Here is a 14,677-nt window from a genome sequence, read left to right as displayed (position 1 = left end):
AGGGATTGTTGGTGCAGTGAAGAAGGTAGGGAGAGGTGCAGACTACATGGTGAGCTTGGAGGAAGGTTTCATTAAGAAAGAAGGAGTCGACCTAGTGCTGGGACAGGCTGTGCATGGAGAGGTATTTATTGGCAGGGAGAGAGTGAATGTTTAGGTACAGAAGACGATACTGATAGCATGTCAGGGGAAGGAGGGGAAAGGGAATGGAGGGAGGAGGAGAGAGGCTCAAGTGAGGGTGTCTAGGCAGGTGAAGGTGAAGCGGACTTGGTTGTGGAGTATGAGGCGTAGGTATTCAAAAGGAAGATGAATTGTGCGGCAAGGGAGATCTGCTGGAGGGTGTGGGGGCGTTGGAAGGGGTGGACATTCTGGAAGACGATGGTCATGAAACAGATGATATCTTCAGCTGTAGGGGGTGGAGGAAATTGTTGGGCTGAATGGGCTGTTCGATGGGATGAACGGGACCAGTTAGCTTGGGGATGGTGGGAGGGGTTTGGCCTTAATTTTGGAGAAATAGGTGGGGTGGGGTTCGTAGCAGGTGTTGCAGGAAGGAGGAGAGGAAAGGCTAGCACACTGTGGGAGGCTTTACAGTGGGGGCAGGTGGGGGGTGGGTTGCAGTTTTGGATGAGGTGGTCATTGTAGAGGAGTAGAGGAGACAGAATTGGCAGCAGTAGGATTGATGAGGGGAACGGGGGGGGGGGGGGGGGGGGAAGGGGTGGCGGCAGTTGAAAATCAGGGCTCCCTGAGTGAGGAGGTAATCTATGGAACAGGCCAGACTCTGTGAACATATGCATAAGGAAGGTAGGGCCGGAGATGTTAGAGATACATCAGGCTGAGCGGAAACAGAGGCAGTCGTAGCAGGTGAGTGGGGAGTGAAGGAAAGTCATCCGATGGGCAGTAGCGGAGGGAGTGGGGGCAGGAGCATGAATGGGAGCAGTGGGAGGTTCAGGAGCAGGGGTATTATACAGGTGGGAATTCAGGGAAGGGAAGGAGATGGAAGGGAAGCAGATGGGGAAAGCCTGGCGGAGGCACTCCAGGAGGTAATGGTGGGGACAGGGGAACGGGAGGTGTATATGATTGTGGTTGGGGTGGGGGTGCCCATGATGGACTGCGCAGTCTACCAGCGATAGGTGTCGCCTAGGAAGGGAAAGAGAACGAAGATGGGCTACAAACACGTCAAAACACGCCAATTTATATATGTACTATCAACAATTGGATGTACTATCAGCAATTGACACCTAAACACATTTATACAAAGTGACAAGGTGAAGTGTAACTCTAAAAAACATCGCAAATAAAGGTGTCAAAACGAATTTAATTGTACGAGAGTAGCAGTCTGTAATATACTTATGTGCACCATTTTGAAAAGAAAAACGCTCTGCAGCAGTAGGTACAGGACGTCAACATCTCATAGCAGCCAAGAACCTCATCAGCTGCATGATTTACATGGAACGGCATCTCGCACGAGAGAGCCGTTCGAATTCGAGAAAACATGGCATGATAATCTGTATTCTTGCTTTGTGAAATACGAATGTCAGACGATAATATTTTTCATTTATTCTTTATGGTAGGGTCTGGTAGTCTGATGGTAAAGTATATTTATTTGTAAAACCCAGTATTCCAGTTTCTACGCCGGCCGCTGTGGCCGAGCGGTTCTAGGCGTTTCAGTCCGGAACCGCGCTGCTGCTACCGTCGCGGGTTCGAATCCTGCCTCGGGCATGTATATGTGTGAAGTCCTTAGGTTAGTTAGGTTTAAGTAGTTCTAAATCTAGGGGACTGATGACCTCAGATGTTAAGTCCCATAGTGCTTAGAGCCATTTGAACCATTTGAACCAGTTTCTACCATGTAGTTGTTATCAAGTGATTTCGACTTTTTTGTGTGTATTGCAATGTAAATATGTTTTTTGGTGTTCTGCTTAATGTTTGCTCTTATCTGTCGTAATGGGTGGGGTAAATGATTCCATATTTTTTATGTTTGTTATGAAACAAGCTGGATTCACTACATGAGGTTCTGTGGACCCATATCTATTTGTTACTACTTGTGCATCCGTGTGTGAACCGCTCAGTTTAAATGCACTGAAGCATATTGCTCGTATTCTACGTTACTTTTATTCCCATCTGTTTTTCGCACTCTCACATTTAATGGTGGCCATCGAAATTTTCATTGACTTCTGCTAGAATGTCCTATTTGTAGTACCGTTTGGTAACGTTTGGAAACATTTGCGTAACTACTGTCACATTTTTAGCATTTGCAAGGAAGAATGCTTTAGTCACCAAGACAACAAAGCATAATAATCTACATCTACATCCACACTCTTCAGTCCAATGTGAAATGCATGGCACTTGGTGGCGAGAAGCAATAGCACTCAAAACAGAATTACATACTCAGTCCATGTCAAGATGTGACGAAGTTGAATACCAATGCTGTCAAAACCCAGTAACATGGAATTCTCCATTACATACGAAACAGTACAGAAATAGGATCCAAACATAAATAATGTAGAATACGAGAAATATATGAACAATGGATTTAAATCTAGCAGTTCACACACAGATTCTAAAGCAATAAAAGATACATATAAGTCTGTGGCTACCACTAACATCGATTGTAACAAGAACTACTGTGAGAGACTTCGTGATTATCTTCGACGCACTCTGGTTTCAACCACCACAGGCCTGTTGTTGTATTGTGCTAACCTCAATAAAAGGGCTTTCTCGGTACCCTCGCTGTTGTGTTGGTGATCTCTCATCTTCATCAATTCGCTGTGGGAATAAGAACTGCCGCATTGATGACCCCAATCTTCTTCAACAGTGTTTAGGCCTGCACAATGGACTGGGAACAGTTTTGTAAATTGAACTCCTCTGTTGGCGCACGGACAGTGTTTTCGATAGTGACATTCCTACCATTCAGTCTCATCTGCATCAACCATTCTGTGTACCTCATATGGACATAGTATCCTCCCTCCCCCCCCCCCCCCCCCCTCTATGGAGACTCCAGGAAATGCATCACTGCCTGGAACTGTAGCGCCATCGCCGTCGCCACACTGCCAATCGCCTCTTCCTGAGATTCCGCGACAGATGCCTGTCGAACGTTTTCTGAAGCTACCTCGCCTACTGAAAGAGAACCCCAAAATAAAGTTCGCCTTGATTGATAACCTGTTGAACATTCATGGAATTCTGAATGATGACGCATGTTTCATATGCTTGGTTAACCACTTACATGACGAGCCAGACCTCATTAGCGACCTGCCGCGGAATCCGCCCTGACGACAAAAATATGCAAGAGTTTACTACCGCATTATCGAGCGCCTGTTGCGCTCTCCTGCCGAAGCAGTTTACTAAATTATACACGACGTAACCCCCCCCCCTCCCTCTCCCTCTGCAGGATCGGACTCCACCTCAATTGCGGCGTCATCTCCACGCCGAAATCACGCCTGAAGAGCTAACTGACGTTTTACTTGGACCCTTTGACTAGTTAAATTGCCGTCTAATCTTCAATTACGTCTCCTGTCTCAGAAGTCTGCTGTTTTAGTAGAGAAATTACGTCTCATTGACCAGGCCTACAGTATTACGCAGCGTCGCCAGCTCCTTTCCTCTGGCAGCTCCCCCATTAATTCATTTTTGCGTCTCGCCTCCTGTCCTGGCTGGTAGGTAGAGGTTGCACGCGCAGCTCATGCTTCCAGCAGCTACCTCCCATGCTACCTGGTGGTCAATCTCAGGCACTACATGCGCCACAAGCACCTGTCCCCAGTCTTCTTCCAAGGCTGAGCAAGAATGCAGCAGAACCTTCAGCTCAGGTAGTGCACCAGCTGATGCCGCATCCCTCGTATCCATTAAGTTGGCACCATGTAACTTTCGGCGAATCTGCATGGTCTTGTCGTCCTCCATGTGCATACCCAAACTCTGCCTGCTAGGCCATCTAGAAAGCACAACTTACGGCGATCCTACAGGGTGCCATTCCTGTACTCACTTGCCCAACACTCTGGCTTTGCCTACTGGTAGGCTCTACGTTTCCGACTCCGGCAGCACACCCAACTCCCACACTGACCAGGGCCAATACCAGTGCCCCCCACTGTCATGTCCTCCTTCGAGCCTTCTCCCTGAATCATCATCATTTAGTGCAGCCAATAACTTTTACATACCTGTCCACAGCATGGCTGACCATCTCCAGATTGCACTGAACCTACTCTTCCCTTTGACCTTAAAGGTTGCTGACGTCGCATTACCTGTGAGTGCTCATATTTGACATATCATCTTGTCAACTCGCTGGCCCAGCTTATGACTCAATGTCGCAAGATCGTCGGCTTTCTCTCTGACAACAACAAACTGCTTCAAATAATCGCCAATGTGACAGCCATGCTCTTCAAATGGTTACTGACATCACTGCATTGTGGTCACATGATGTCGCTGATGCTTCTCCTGTTCCTAACCTGTCTCCACCTTCACCTTCACTGCAAGCTCTGCAGGACCATGACAATGAAACTCTCAGTATTTCAGTGCTCCAGCTCCACTGTCCAGTGTTATTACACGTCTGTCCCCCTCAGTTATAGGCGCTATTACTGATGGCTAGTTACTACTAAGGGCCTCCTTGTCTAGTGTAAGGGTCGCCACCTCAACACCACCAAACTCTGCCACACTAAAGCTGCTATTCAGGACTTCTTAGATTCTGGAGTAGTGCGCCATTTTGACAGTAACTGGTCGTCCTCTATATAACTTGTACCTAACAAAGACAGTTCTTTCTGCTTCTGTGGGGACTATCACATACTCAATTCTCGGTCGATCCTTGACAATTATCCAATACCACACATCCAGGATCTTGTGCCACAACAGCACAGTGCATAGATTTTCAGAATTATCGACTGTCGTAAAGCCTATCACAAAACCTCTATGCACAGTAACAATGTACCTAATACAGCCATTAGCATGCCTTTCGGCTTATTTGAATGGCGCTACAAACTGTAGAGTTTCAAAAAGTGCTATGATCTGACGATATGCAGTGTGCCTTCAAGCTTGCTTAAAACCGTGTTGGACATCACTGTCATGCTTGCTCACCCCATCACTGATGCTTGCATTTCTGTCACTAGTAATGAGTGCAGATCTTCAATTGGCACCATTCTTCAACAGCACGTGTGTGACTCGATGCAGCCGCTTCGTTTCTTCTCCAACAAAGTCTCCACCTTACAATGTAAGTGGTCCACTTTGATAGGGAACCGTTTGCGATGTACGAGGCAGTCCGCCACTTTCGTGAGAACATAGAAGACTATCCTGTAACTATCTAAACAGATCACAAATCACTCACAGATCCATCTGTAATGCTATTAGCGACTTGCAAAAAAATGGTTCAAATGGCTGTGAGCACTATGCGACTTAATTTCTGAGGTCATCAGTTGCCTAGAACTTAGAACTAATTAAACCTAACTAACCTAAGGACATCACACACGTCCATACCCCAGGCAGGATTCGAACCTGCGACCGCAGCGGTCGCTCGGCTCCAGACTGTAGCGCCTAGAACTGCACGGCCACTCCGGCCGGCAGCCACTTGCAGCCCCGGCGTTTTCGTTACACAGACCTTATTTGCCAGCACGCCACTGATCTCGGCTGTGTCAAAGGATCGCATAACGTGGGTGCTGACTAAATGTCATGTCTACACACCCTCTGTTCACTTCTGGACTGGCGCACCTGCAAAAAGATGTTTCCGATACACTATGTGATCGAAGGTATCTGAACACCTGGCTGAAAATGACATACAAGCTCGTGGCGCCCTCCATCGGCAGTGCTGGAATTCAATACGGTGTTGGCCCACCCTTAGCCTTGATGATAGCTTCCACTCTCACAGGCATACATTCAGTCAGATGCTGGAAGGTTTCTTGGGGAAAGGCAGCACATTCTTCATGGAGTGTTGCACTGAGATGAAGTATCGATGATGGTCGGTGAGGCCTGGCACGAAGTCGGCGCTCCAAAACATCCCAAAGGTGTTCTGTAGGATTCAGGTCAGGACGCTGTGCAGGCCAGTCCATTACCGGGATGTTATTGTCATGTAAACACCCGCCACTGGCCTTGCATTATGAACAGGTGCTCGATTGTGTTGAAAAATGCAATCGTCATCCCCAAATTGCTCATCAACAATGGGAAGCAAGAAGGTGTTTAAAACTTCAATGTAGGCCTGTGCTGTGATAGTGCCACGCAAAACAACAAGGGGTGCAAGCACCCTCATTGAAAAACACGACAACATCATAACACCATCGCCTCCGAATGTTGACATTACACACGCTGGTAGATGACGTTCATTGGGCATTTGCCCTAGTCACACCCTGCCATCAGATATGAAGAACATATGTTTTTGGGGGTGTCCGGATACTTTTGATCACATAGTGTATCTGCCATTGACGACAAAACGATGCTACAACACTAACTATTGTGCCACATCGTCTCCATGGATCTTCGCTCCCTCTGCTATGTGAAACCTCTACAGGTACCCTCCACACCCTTGTTCCAGCCTCCTGCACCACTAAGTCTTCTCAGCGATTCACAACGTCACTCATCCGGGCATTAGGGCCACTACTCACCTTTTTGTTGACCAATTCATTTGGGCATAGCAAAGATGGATGCGATACCAAACCTCCACTGGGTCAATTGCTGGGTCAATTGACATCCCCAAAGCATGGTGTCGACATGCTCATCTCGACCTCACCGATCCTCTTCCTCTGAGTTGGTCGCATACAGATACTGTCTATCATTGACCACATCAGGAGGTGGGTCGAGGCTGTGCCTATCCCGGACATTACTGCCAACACTGTTGCTTGTGAATTTATCAGCTCTTGGATTGCTTGCTTTGGTTGCCCCTCTTACATTACTACTGATTAGGGGCGATAGTTCGAAACTGTCCTTTTCAGCACACTGCACAAGTTGTGCATTGCCAATAAATTTTGCACAACTGTTTACCATCCCCAAATTAATGGATTGGGTGAAAGCAGGCACTGTGCCCTTAAAACAACGCTAATGTGTAAGTCTACTTCCATGTCAGAGGCCCTCCTCTGTGTTCTGCTCAGAATTTACACAGCACTCAAGGAGGACTTGCAGGCTTCACTAGCTGACATACTTTACGGTGAACTTCTGATTTTGTCTGCTGAATTTATTGAATACTTCAAGCCTTGTCTTCCTTCTGAGCTCTTAACTTTGGTCGGGCATGTCTGTGCACTCACGTTTCTCATATCCACACTCCAGCCCTGTGCGCCTACACTGCCCCATGTCAGAAGAACTTACAGCACTGTGACTATGAAATGCTCCATGATGACTGTGCGTGGGCTGTTCTCCAACAGCCTTATTCTAGCCCCCACAAAGTGCTCCATCACTCCACCCACATCTTTGATATCCTCTTACATGGTAAGCCACAAACTGTCTCCATCAACAGATTCGAGGCAGCTTGGACGCTTGATGATGATCTCCCTCCCACAGGTACATCAGAAACTCCTCCAGCTGATGAGTTTTCTCTTCCCCCTCCAGGGACCCCCCGCTGACTGACTTCCCCAGTGTTGTCCAAGTTGTTCCAAGTGCTCTGGGTAACTGCAAGTGATATTGCTCGCTCTAACACTGCCCTCGCTGCCACTCATCTTGAGCTTGTCATGTCCTCCTGCGCAGCTCTTTTTAATGTCAATGTCTCCTCTTTCCTGATCAAGGATCTCTCCTTCATGGAGGAAGACAGCATCAGTGCCTCAATCAACAAACATGGCCACCTTTCCATCTGAGTATGCCTGGTCATGCATGACCCCAGTTGATTCCTGTCTCTTGCACTGGCTGCCCACTGTGCTCTCTGACGTGGCTTCGACTATGTCATTTTGGATGTACACAGCTCTGTGCCTTTTCTCCCTGTGAGAAAGAGTCCAACTGCATCCCCTTCCAGGCCAGGGTGGCCGAGCGGTTCTAGGCGCTACAGTCTGGAACCGCGCGACCGCTACGGTCGCAGGTTCAAATCCTGCCACAGGCATGGATGTGTATGATGTCCTTAGGTTAGGTAGGTTTAAGTAGTTCTAAGTTCTAGGGGACTGATGACCTCAGATGTTAAGTCCCATAGTGCTCAGAGCCATTTGAACCATTTTGAACCCCTTCCAGGCTGGTCGGGCGAACTTGCCACACTCCAGCTTCTTTGTTTCCTCCCCTCTTCCCCCCTCCTGTGCTCTGCTCTGCAGGCTGCAATGGGAGGGAGAGGGGGGGGGAGGAAAGGCACAGAGCTGTGTATGTTCGAAACGACATAGTCTTGAAGCCACACCAGGGAGCAGAGTGGGCAGCCATCGCGAGAGACAGGGATTGACTGGAGTCACGCCCGACCAGGCACACTCGGAAAGGCGGCCATGTTTGTCGACTGAGGCACTGATGCCGTCTTCCTCCGTGAAGGAGAGATCCTCGACCAGGGAAGAGGAGACATTGACATTAAAGAGTGCAGTGTAGGAGGAAGAGAAAGACATGGCAAGCTCGAGATGAGTGCCAGTGAGGGGAGCCTCAGAGGGAGCAATAGCACATGCAGTACCCAGAGCGCTTGGAACATCGAACATTCAAAGATTGATTGTAACAAGAACTACTATTAGTAACTTCCTGATTATCTTTGACCCAGTCTTGTATAACCGCTATTGAATTTGTTTCACTTCTTGTATACTGTGCTACCTTCAATAAAAGTGCTTTCTCTGTACGTTCTGTGTCAGAGAGAGAGAGAAAACAGCACATGAGAGATATGCTATTTGGTGTACCTTTGACGCTGGGCCGCATCGTCACGGGCGGAGGGTAGTCGTCGTGTAGGCAGGAGTGCTTCTCTGGCGTCACGCCGGGTGGTCCCAGCAACCACGGGCGGCTGCTAGTGCGGTGCTTCGGCACCCACTTGTCCTCCGGCTCCGACATCTCTGCAATAAGCCAGACGGGGTGCTCACAGCTTGAAGCCTTGTAATATATTCGATGATGTTTTGGGAGTGCAGCCGGTCGTCGTTTACTACAACGCACCGTATTCCACCTGGGCACCAAACAAGAGCTTAAATTCTAAAACTTAAGGTGCTGAACGCACCTTCTCAACCATACAACCTCCCCCACCCCAAGCCCCTCCGAGTCATAAAAATCACAGGCTTTTATTTTTGAAAACTTGCGATAAAACACAATGATAAATCGTTTTTCACACAACACTTTTCTGAAATTCAGGTTTTTAAAGCGTAATTTCCTATAATATAAACATTAAAATCACGAAGTTGAATACAAACAACAGGTGCTACCGTCTGTCATTTTTTTCTCTAGTTCTGCTCGATAAATAGCTTCACAAGTCTGTACTCTTAGTTACTATTCGTCTTGTTCTCAACCACTTCCAGCTGCAACGTTCAAACAGTTGCATTGTAGCTGCTCGGTAAAAATGTGTCCTGTATTAATTAATAAATCATTGACGATGAAAATATTCCTGCCCACCGGAGTAACGTCCTAGTTCGACTTCCCGAAGAGTTAGGAAAAACAAAACACGGTGTGACATGAGACACCTAGTTACATGTTTAGTTAACGCTTTAAATGCGATGTGTCTCCTACACAATGAGTTGTATAGCAACTGGACTGATTTAAGTTCATATTCGTTACTGCAAATAAACAACATATTTGAGCACAAACGTTCCTGTAATAAATGGTTCAAATGGCTCTGAGCACTATGGGACTCAACTGCTGAGGTCATTAGTCCCCTAGAACTTAGAACTAGTTAAACCTAACTAACCTAAGGACATCACAAACATCCATGCCCGAGGCAGGATTCGAACCTGCGACCGTAGCGGTCTTGCGGTTCCAGACTGCAGCGCCTTTAACCGCACGGCCACTTCTGCCGGCTCCTGTAATAAGTCTTTGCGAAACGTTATTTCCGTGCGACATTAGCACAATAGCAGCTAATCGGTCCGTGGCTCCTGAGTTGGTAGCAATGGAAGATTTCGTGAAAGTGCGTTATACAGCCGCTCACTTTCAAGCAGTCTTTACGTTATCTATTTCTCTTTGACACACATAACATGAGACATCGCCAGGCTACTAGATACAACTGAGTCGTAAACAGAAGGCGACATACACTGATCGCAACTTCGGAACGACGCCCAACTTAACCTCCGTTATACAGTAGCTCTCTGCGATAGCAAACATTCGTAGGCAAAAGACAGTCGACACGAAGTGTCACAGTTCCTGGTGCCAGCACTGCAGGAAATTATAGTTCGTTGCGATTTAATACAGATGTACTATTTTAAAACTCCGGGGCCGACTTGTACCAGCGAGTTAAAAAAATTTTCTTAAATCTGTGAAAGGTGCTGTTCCCGCCGAAATGAAGCCCACACCTAGCAGACAACGATCGGCTACATTTTCCCTTTATTCTTATTTCATCCCCTAACCCATGAGGGCTGTGGAGCAGGTAGTAACTTAGAAGGTTATTAGAGAGAGAGAGTATTCTGGAAATGATGTGGGATGTAAAAGAGGGAAGGGGATCCCGGATCATGTGTTCAGAAAGGGAAGGACGACAGTACGGGGAAGATGGCTGGGTCAAGAGGAACAGCGATATGGACGGCAAGAGGAATGTTGTACTAAAACTGGAATAGTAGGTAGATCTCTGGGTAGATTTCATGATCAGGTAAACCTCTCTGGACACAACTCCTGATTAACTTGAAATCCTGTTGCATACAAAAATAGAGTTAACGGCAGGCACTTCGCAGCTGGCGAGATCAACGATTTTGGAATCCACTGACGTTTGATTTCACCCACAATCGAACGACTACAAAACAATGATTTCTTTGGCTTTGTAGTCAATCAATAGATCACACTGAATTCGTGTAACATCTTTCCGAATTGGCAGTATTTAAATGACAGTAAACGTTCCTTAATTTTCGAATATGATACGAATACACACTTCAAGATGGAAAGACCCAAAACATATGTGTTATAAACAGATGTTAAAATAATAATTCTATTATCATGCTATCAGTTAAAAACGTCATATGAAAACGTACTCGAATTTCTTAATCAGGTGTACAGCTATTGCTTACCTAGCCCAATAATTATTACAGGAAAAGTAGAATAAGATATGTTAGCATAACAACCATTCACTACAAGATGCAGAATGAATTCTTCGCAATAAGAAATCTCTTCCACGGCCACAGGATCAGTGTGGCATTATTACATTGACGAAGGGTAACTGTGTATTTCGGATCTACTGAAGGAATAGCGTGCCAAGGGTGGTTTTGTTATTTTGTTCTCTTGTATCCTTTCATCGGGCAGAATTTCACGGGCTGTACATGGTTACACGTAAGTGCTGTGCCTTCAGTTACTCTGAAGACACGAATAACTAACTGTTTGTGTTCCCTCACGGCCAGGTTTACACTTCGCTTGAGCAGCCTAACTGGAAACGACAAGACTGAAGAACATCAGTAGTACAAGACGGCTCCACGAGCAGTAAAAAATGAAAAGCGGATAACTACACAATTTATAGAGCAACTGAACTAATAGTAAGTCGAGATTGTACCCAAATCTTCAATAGAAGGTAACATTCTCCGAAAGGCAAAATCCACAAACTTTATAAATTCTTTCGTGTAGTAGTTATTCGGAGATGAATAGACGTGGATAGAGCAGCGTGGAGAATTGCATCAAATCAGTCTTCGGACAGAAGACCACAACAATAACAGTACTGGAATGCACAAAAGACGGAAATACTTTTTCAGTATATTGTGAGTTTGCAATGATATTATTCTCAAAATTTTCTTTCAACAGATCCCATACGGCTGAAATAGTGTCACAGTTTCTTTTTGAACTAAGATGAATACGGCACTGTGGTACCGATTGTAAACTATCGCATAATAAATGTCACAACAAAATTTACAACCGCTGTTAGTAGGAAACTTTTAAAATTCAGATTTATTCTTTGGAAGGCAGAGAACACTTACATAATCGCACATATTATTTTGTATGGTGATAGATGACGGCATCATTTCACCGAGGGTGTCAAAGATTACAGAAAAGAATGTACTTACTGCAGAATGGTTAGCGGCGAGAGATCTCGGCAGCTGACGGCGAACGTGTTGAAACTGTCGTCCTGGAAACCACACCCCAGCTGTCGTATCGAACCTTCTTACAACGCTTTAGGGCTCCCGCACAGGCGCGGTGCATAGCAACAATCCGTTGCCAGATCACGCAATCTCTCCACAGATCGCACTTTTGTCAGCAATCGTAGACTGCAACGATCGATCCATCGATCGCTGATTGGTCGGAAATCCCATGCAATGTGATTTATTTATTTATTTAGCCACCGGCAGCTATCGGCCAACGTTAAATAAGAGACATGCAGTACAACACATCATTGATGACATAACGGTGATACAAATATAACAACACTAAAAATTAACAGTACAAGTTAATAAATAAATTGAAAAAATAGAAGCACTAGAAATACAATGTCCAAAGCTTAAATTAAAATAACTATCCACGTAAAATACTTATTAACGTAACAGCTAACACATTTTCCGGTGCTCAGTTACTATTTACGAAGATATCTCGACAGCTCGTAAAAATTTGAAAAGCTCCTTGACACATGTAGCATTAATCAAAGAAAGAATGGGGGCACTCGTAGGAAACTCTACTTTCAGACGACGTAATTGTTATAAAAAAGGATTGTCTGTGCCTTCCTATTTCGCACATGCAAAGATTATGTGATTTACGTCGCTGTCTGTAGTGTTATTACAGCCATAGAGCGGTTTTGGACTGATACCAATGCGATAGAGGTGCATTGGAAACCTTCCGATGTTGAATCCCATACGGCAGACAGTAGACATTAGCCATCTGGGTAAGCGAACTTCGCGAGACCAAGGACTACGTGGGATACCAGGCTGAACATAGGCGTAATATCTTCCCCTGAACAGTTGAGATACGTTCCAGTCCTTTTGGCATTGTCGAAAGGGATTCTATGTGGCCAGATGGTAGAGTTCAGAGGGCGAAAGTTTGGATCGATGAAAGTTCCGGGGTTTGTGGCTTCTTTGGCAAGATAATCGATTTCTTCGTTATGGATGATGTTCAAGTCATGCTATGTGATGAATGGCATGCCACGTGTGACGATATAGCTGCCTGGCTGCTACTCATTTATCTGGATGTTAAGTGATGTCGTCTAGTTATGTTTCATGTCCGCTACGCCAACACAGAGTGAGAAATTACATTAGAATCTATAGTTAATCAGGGAACACAAACTACATTGAAACGTGAAGGTGAATCTTGAGTCGCCATATATAGTAAGAAGGATTGCGAATATATAAACACTGACACACTCTGATTTTGCAGGTACTGATATTTTTAACCTTGTGCTGTAAAATTATAAATTCATGGGAATTCGGAGATAATCATGAGCAATGTCCGATTCCACCAATCCACTTTGACCCATGACGTCCTGGAAGACGTCATTGATTTACGATACGAAGATGGATAACCACGGACGTAACAAAAGAAGGGAGCTGGCATTACAGACTTAGGCTGTACGTTGTTTTGAAGCTAGAGTGGCCGGGGTCTGCCGCCATTTTAGGTGGCCAAAAACATTAGCAGACTACTGTTTGCGATTGCTTCTTGTTCATTATTTCTGTCGCTTGCGCGCAACAGCTGTTTAAAATACTAAAAATTATAGATCTTTTAAGACTAACATACACACATCCAAAAAAGTTTTGCATCACCCCGATTCCTAGAACACCTGAAGATAGACGTTGGCATGTCTTCATCTTCATCCGGAATTACTCGTGATTGGTGACCGTCCAGGAAGGGCAGTTTCTGGAGCTAGGCGACATCTGGTGTAAGTCACTCCTGTTGAGGGTGTGTTGTTGGTCACCCGGCTGTGGGCAATAGACATGTGTAAGACTAGTGTTGCTCTGACTGGGTGGTGCGGAGAGACGAACGGAAAATACTGTTAGGGAACTAGTCGGGGACAAATTTGATTGGCATGTTGCAGAACCTCCTGGTCCGAAAGTTGCACACTGAAGACCTTCCGGCCCCGGTGTTGGACTATTGTTCCCGAGATCCAGGCTGGTTGCCGGCCAGTTCCTTTCGCCCACACCAAGGTCCCAGGGCGAAACTGACTGCTTTATTTGTTTATCTTAATTCTAATCAGTTCTCTTGCAATGTAAATAGGAAGTAATGTAATATTAGCAGTTTGTAGATTTCTACTGTCACGTACATGTATGTACACCGCCAGCGCCGCGTAAAGACGTCAGTGAAAATTTCTGCCACGGCCGCAGCCGCAGTCATGGATGCGCATGGCACTCCCTCCCACAAAATTGCCGACCCATCAGTCTGCTGAGCGCGCTCAGCAAGATATCTGAGACGGTAATACTAAAACGACTCACTAGGCACTGCAGTACAAACGACACCCTGAGACCGGAGCAATTCGGCTTCAGGAATAACCACTCGAAAACACAACTCCTCCGCGTCGTTAAAAGCATAACACACGGATACAACACAAACAAAACAACTGGGGCGGTGTTCCTGGACATCGAAAATGCCTTCGATCGTCTGTGGCACAACGGCCTCATACGCAAACTCAGCGACGCAGGATTCTCCGACGGGCTCGTACGTTTCATACACTCATATCTCAAGGACATGAGTTTCTACACCGACGTGAAGGGCAAACAATCGACACGACATGTTATCCAGGCAGGGGTAACCCTAG

General features: G+C 46.0%; 1 protein-coding gene across 1 annotated transcript in view; it reads right to left on the bottom strand.

The window, feature by feature from the left end:
- The window catches only part of LOC126199585 (uncharacterized), a 33,333-nt gene extending 21,273 nt beyond the window's left edge, over nt 1-12,060 (bottom strand). Inside the window, exons 1-2 of the mRNA XM_049936510.1 lie at nt 12,009-12,060; nt 8,739-8,888 (exon numbers count right to left, since the gene is read on the bottom strand). Of these exons, the coding sequence (XP_049792467.1) occupies nt 8,739-8,886 (148 nt within the window). The 5' untranslated portion in view covers nt 8,887-8,888; nt 12,009-12,060. The remainder of the gene's footprint in view (nt 1-8,738; nt 8,889-12,008) is intronic.
- Nucleotides 12,061-14,677: the final 2,617 nt, after the last annotated feature.

The sequence above is a fragment of the Schistocerca nitens genome, chromosome 8 (assembly GCF_023898315.1).
Source record: "Schistocerca nitens isolate TAMUIC-IGC-003100 chromosome 8, iqSchNite1.1, whole genome shotgun sequence".
Classification (NCBI taxonomy): Eukaryota; Metazoa; Arthropoda; class Insecta; order Orthoptera; family Acrididae; genus Schistocerca; species Schistocerca nitens.
This window is presented reverse-complemented; position numbering and strand designations above follow the sequence as displayed.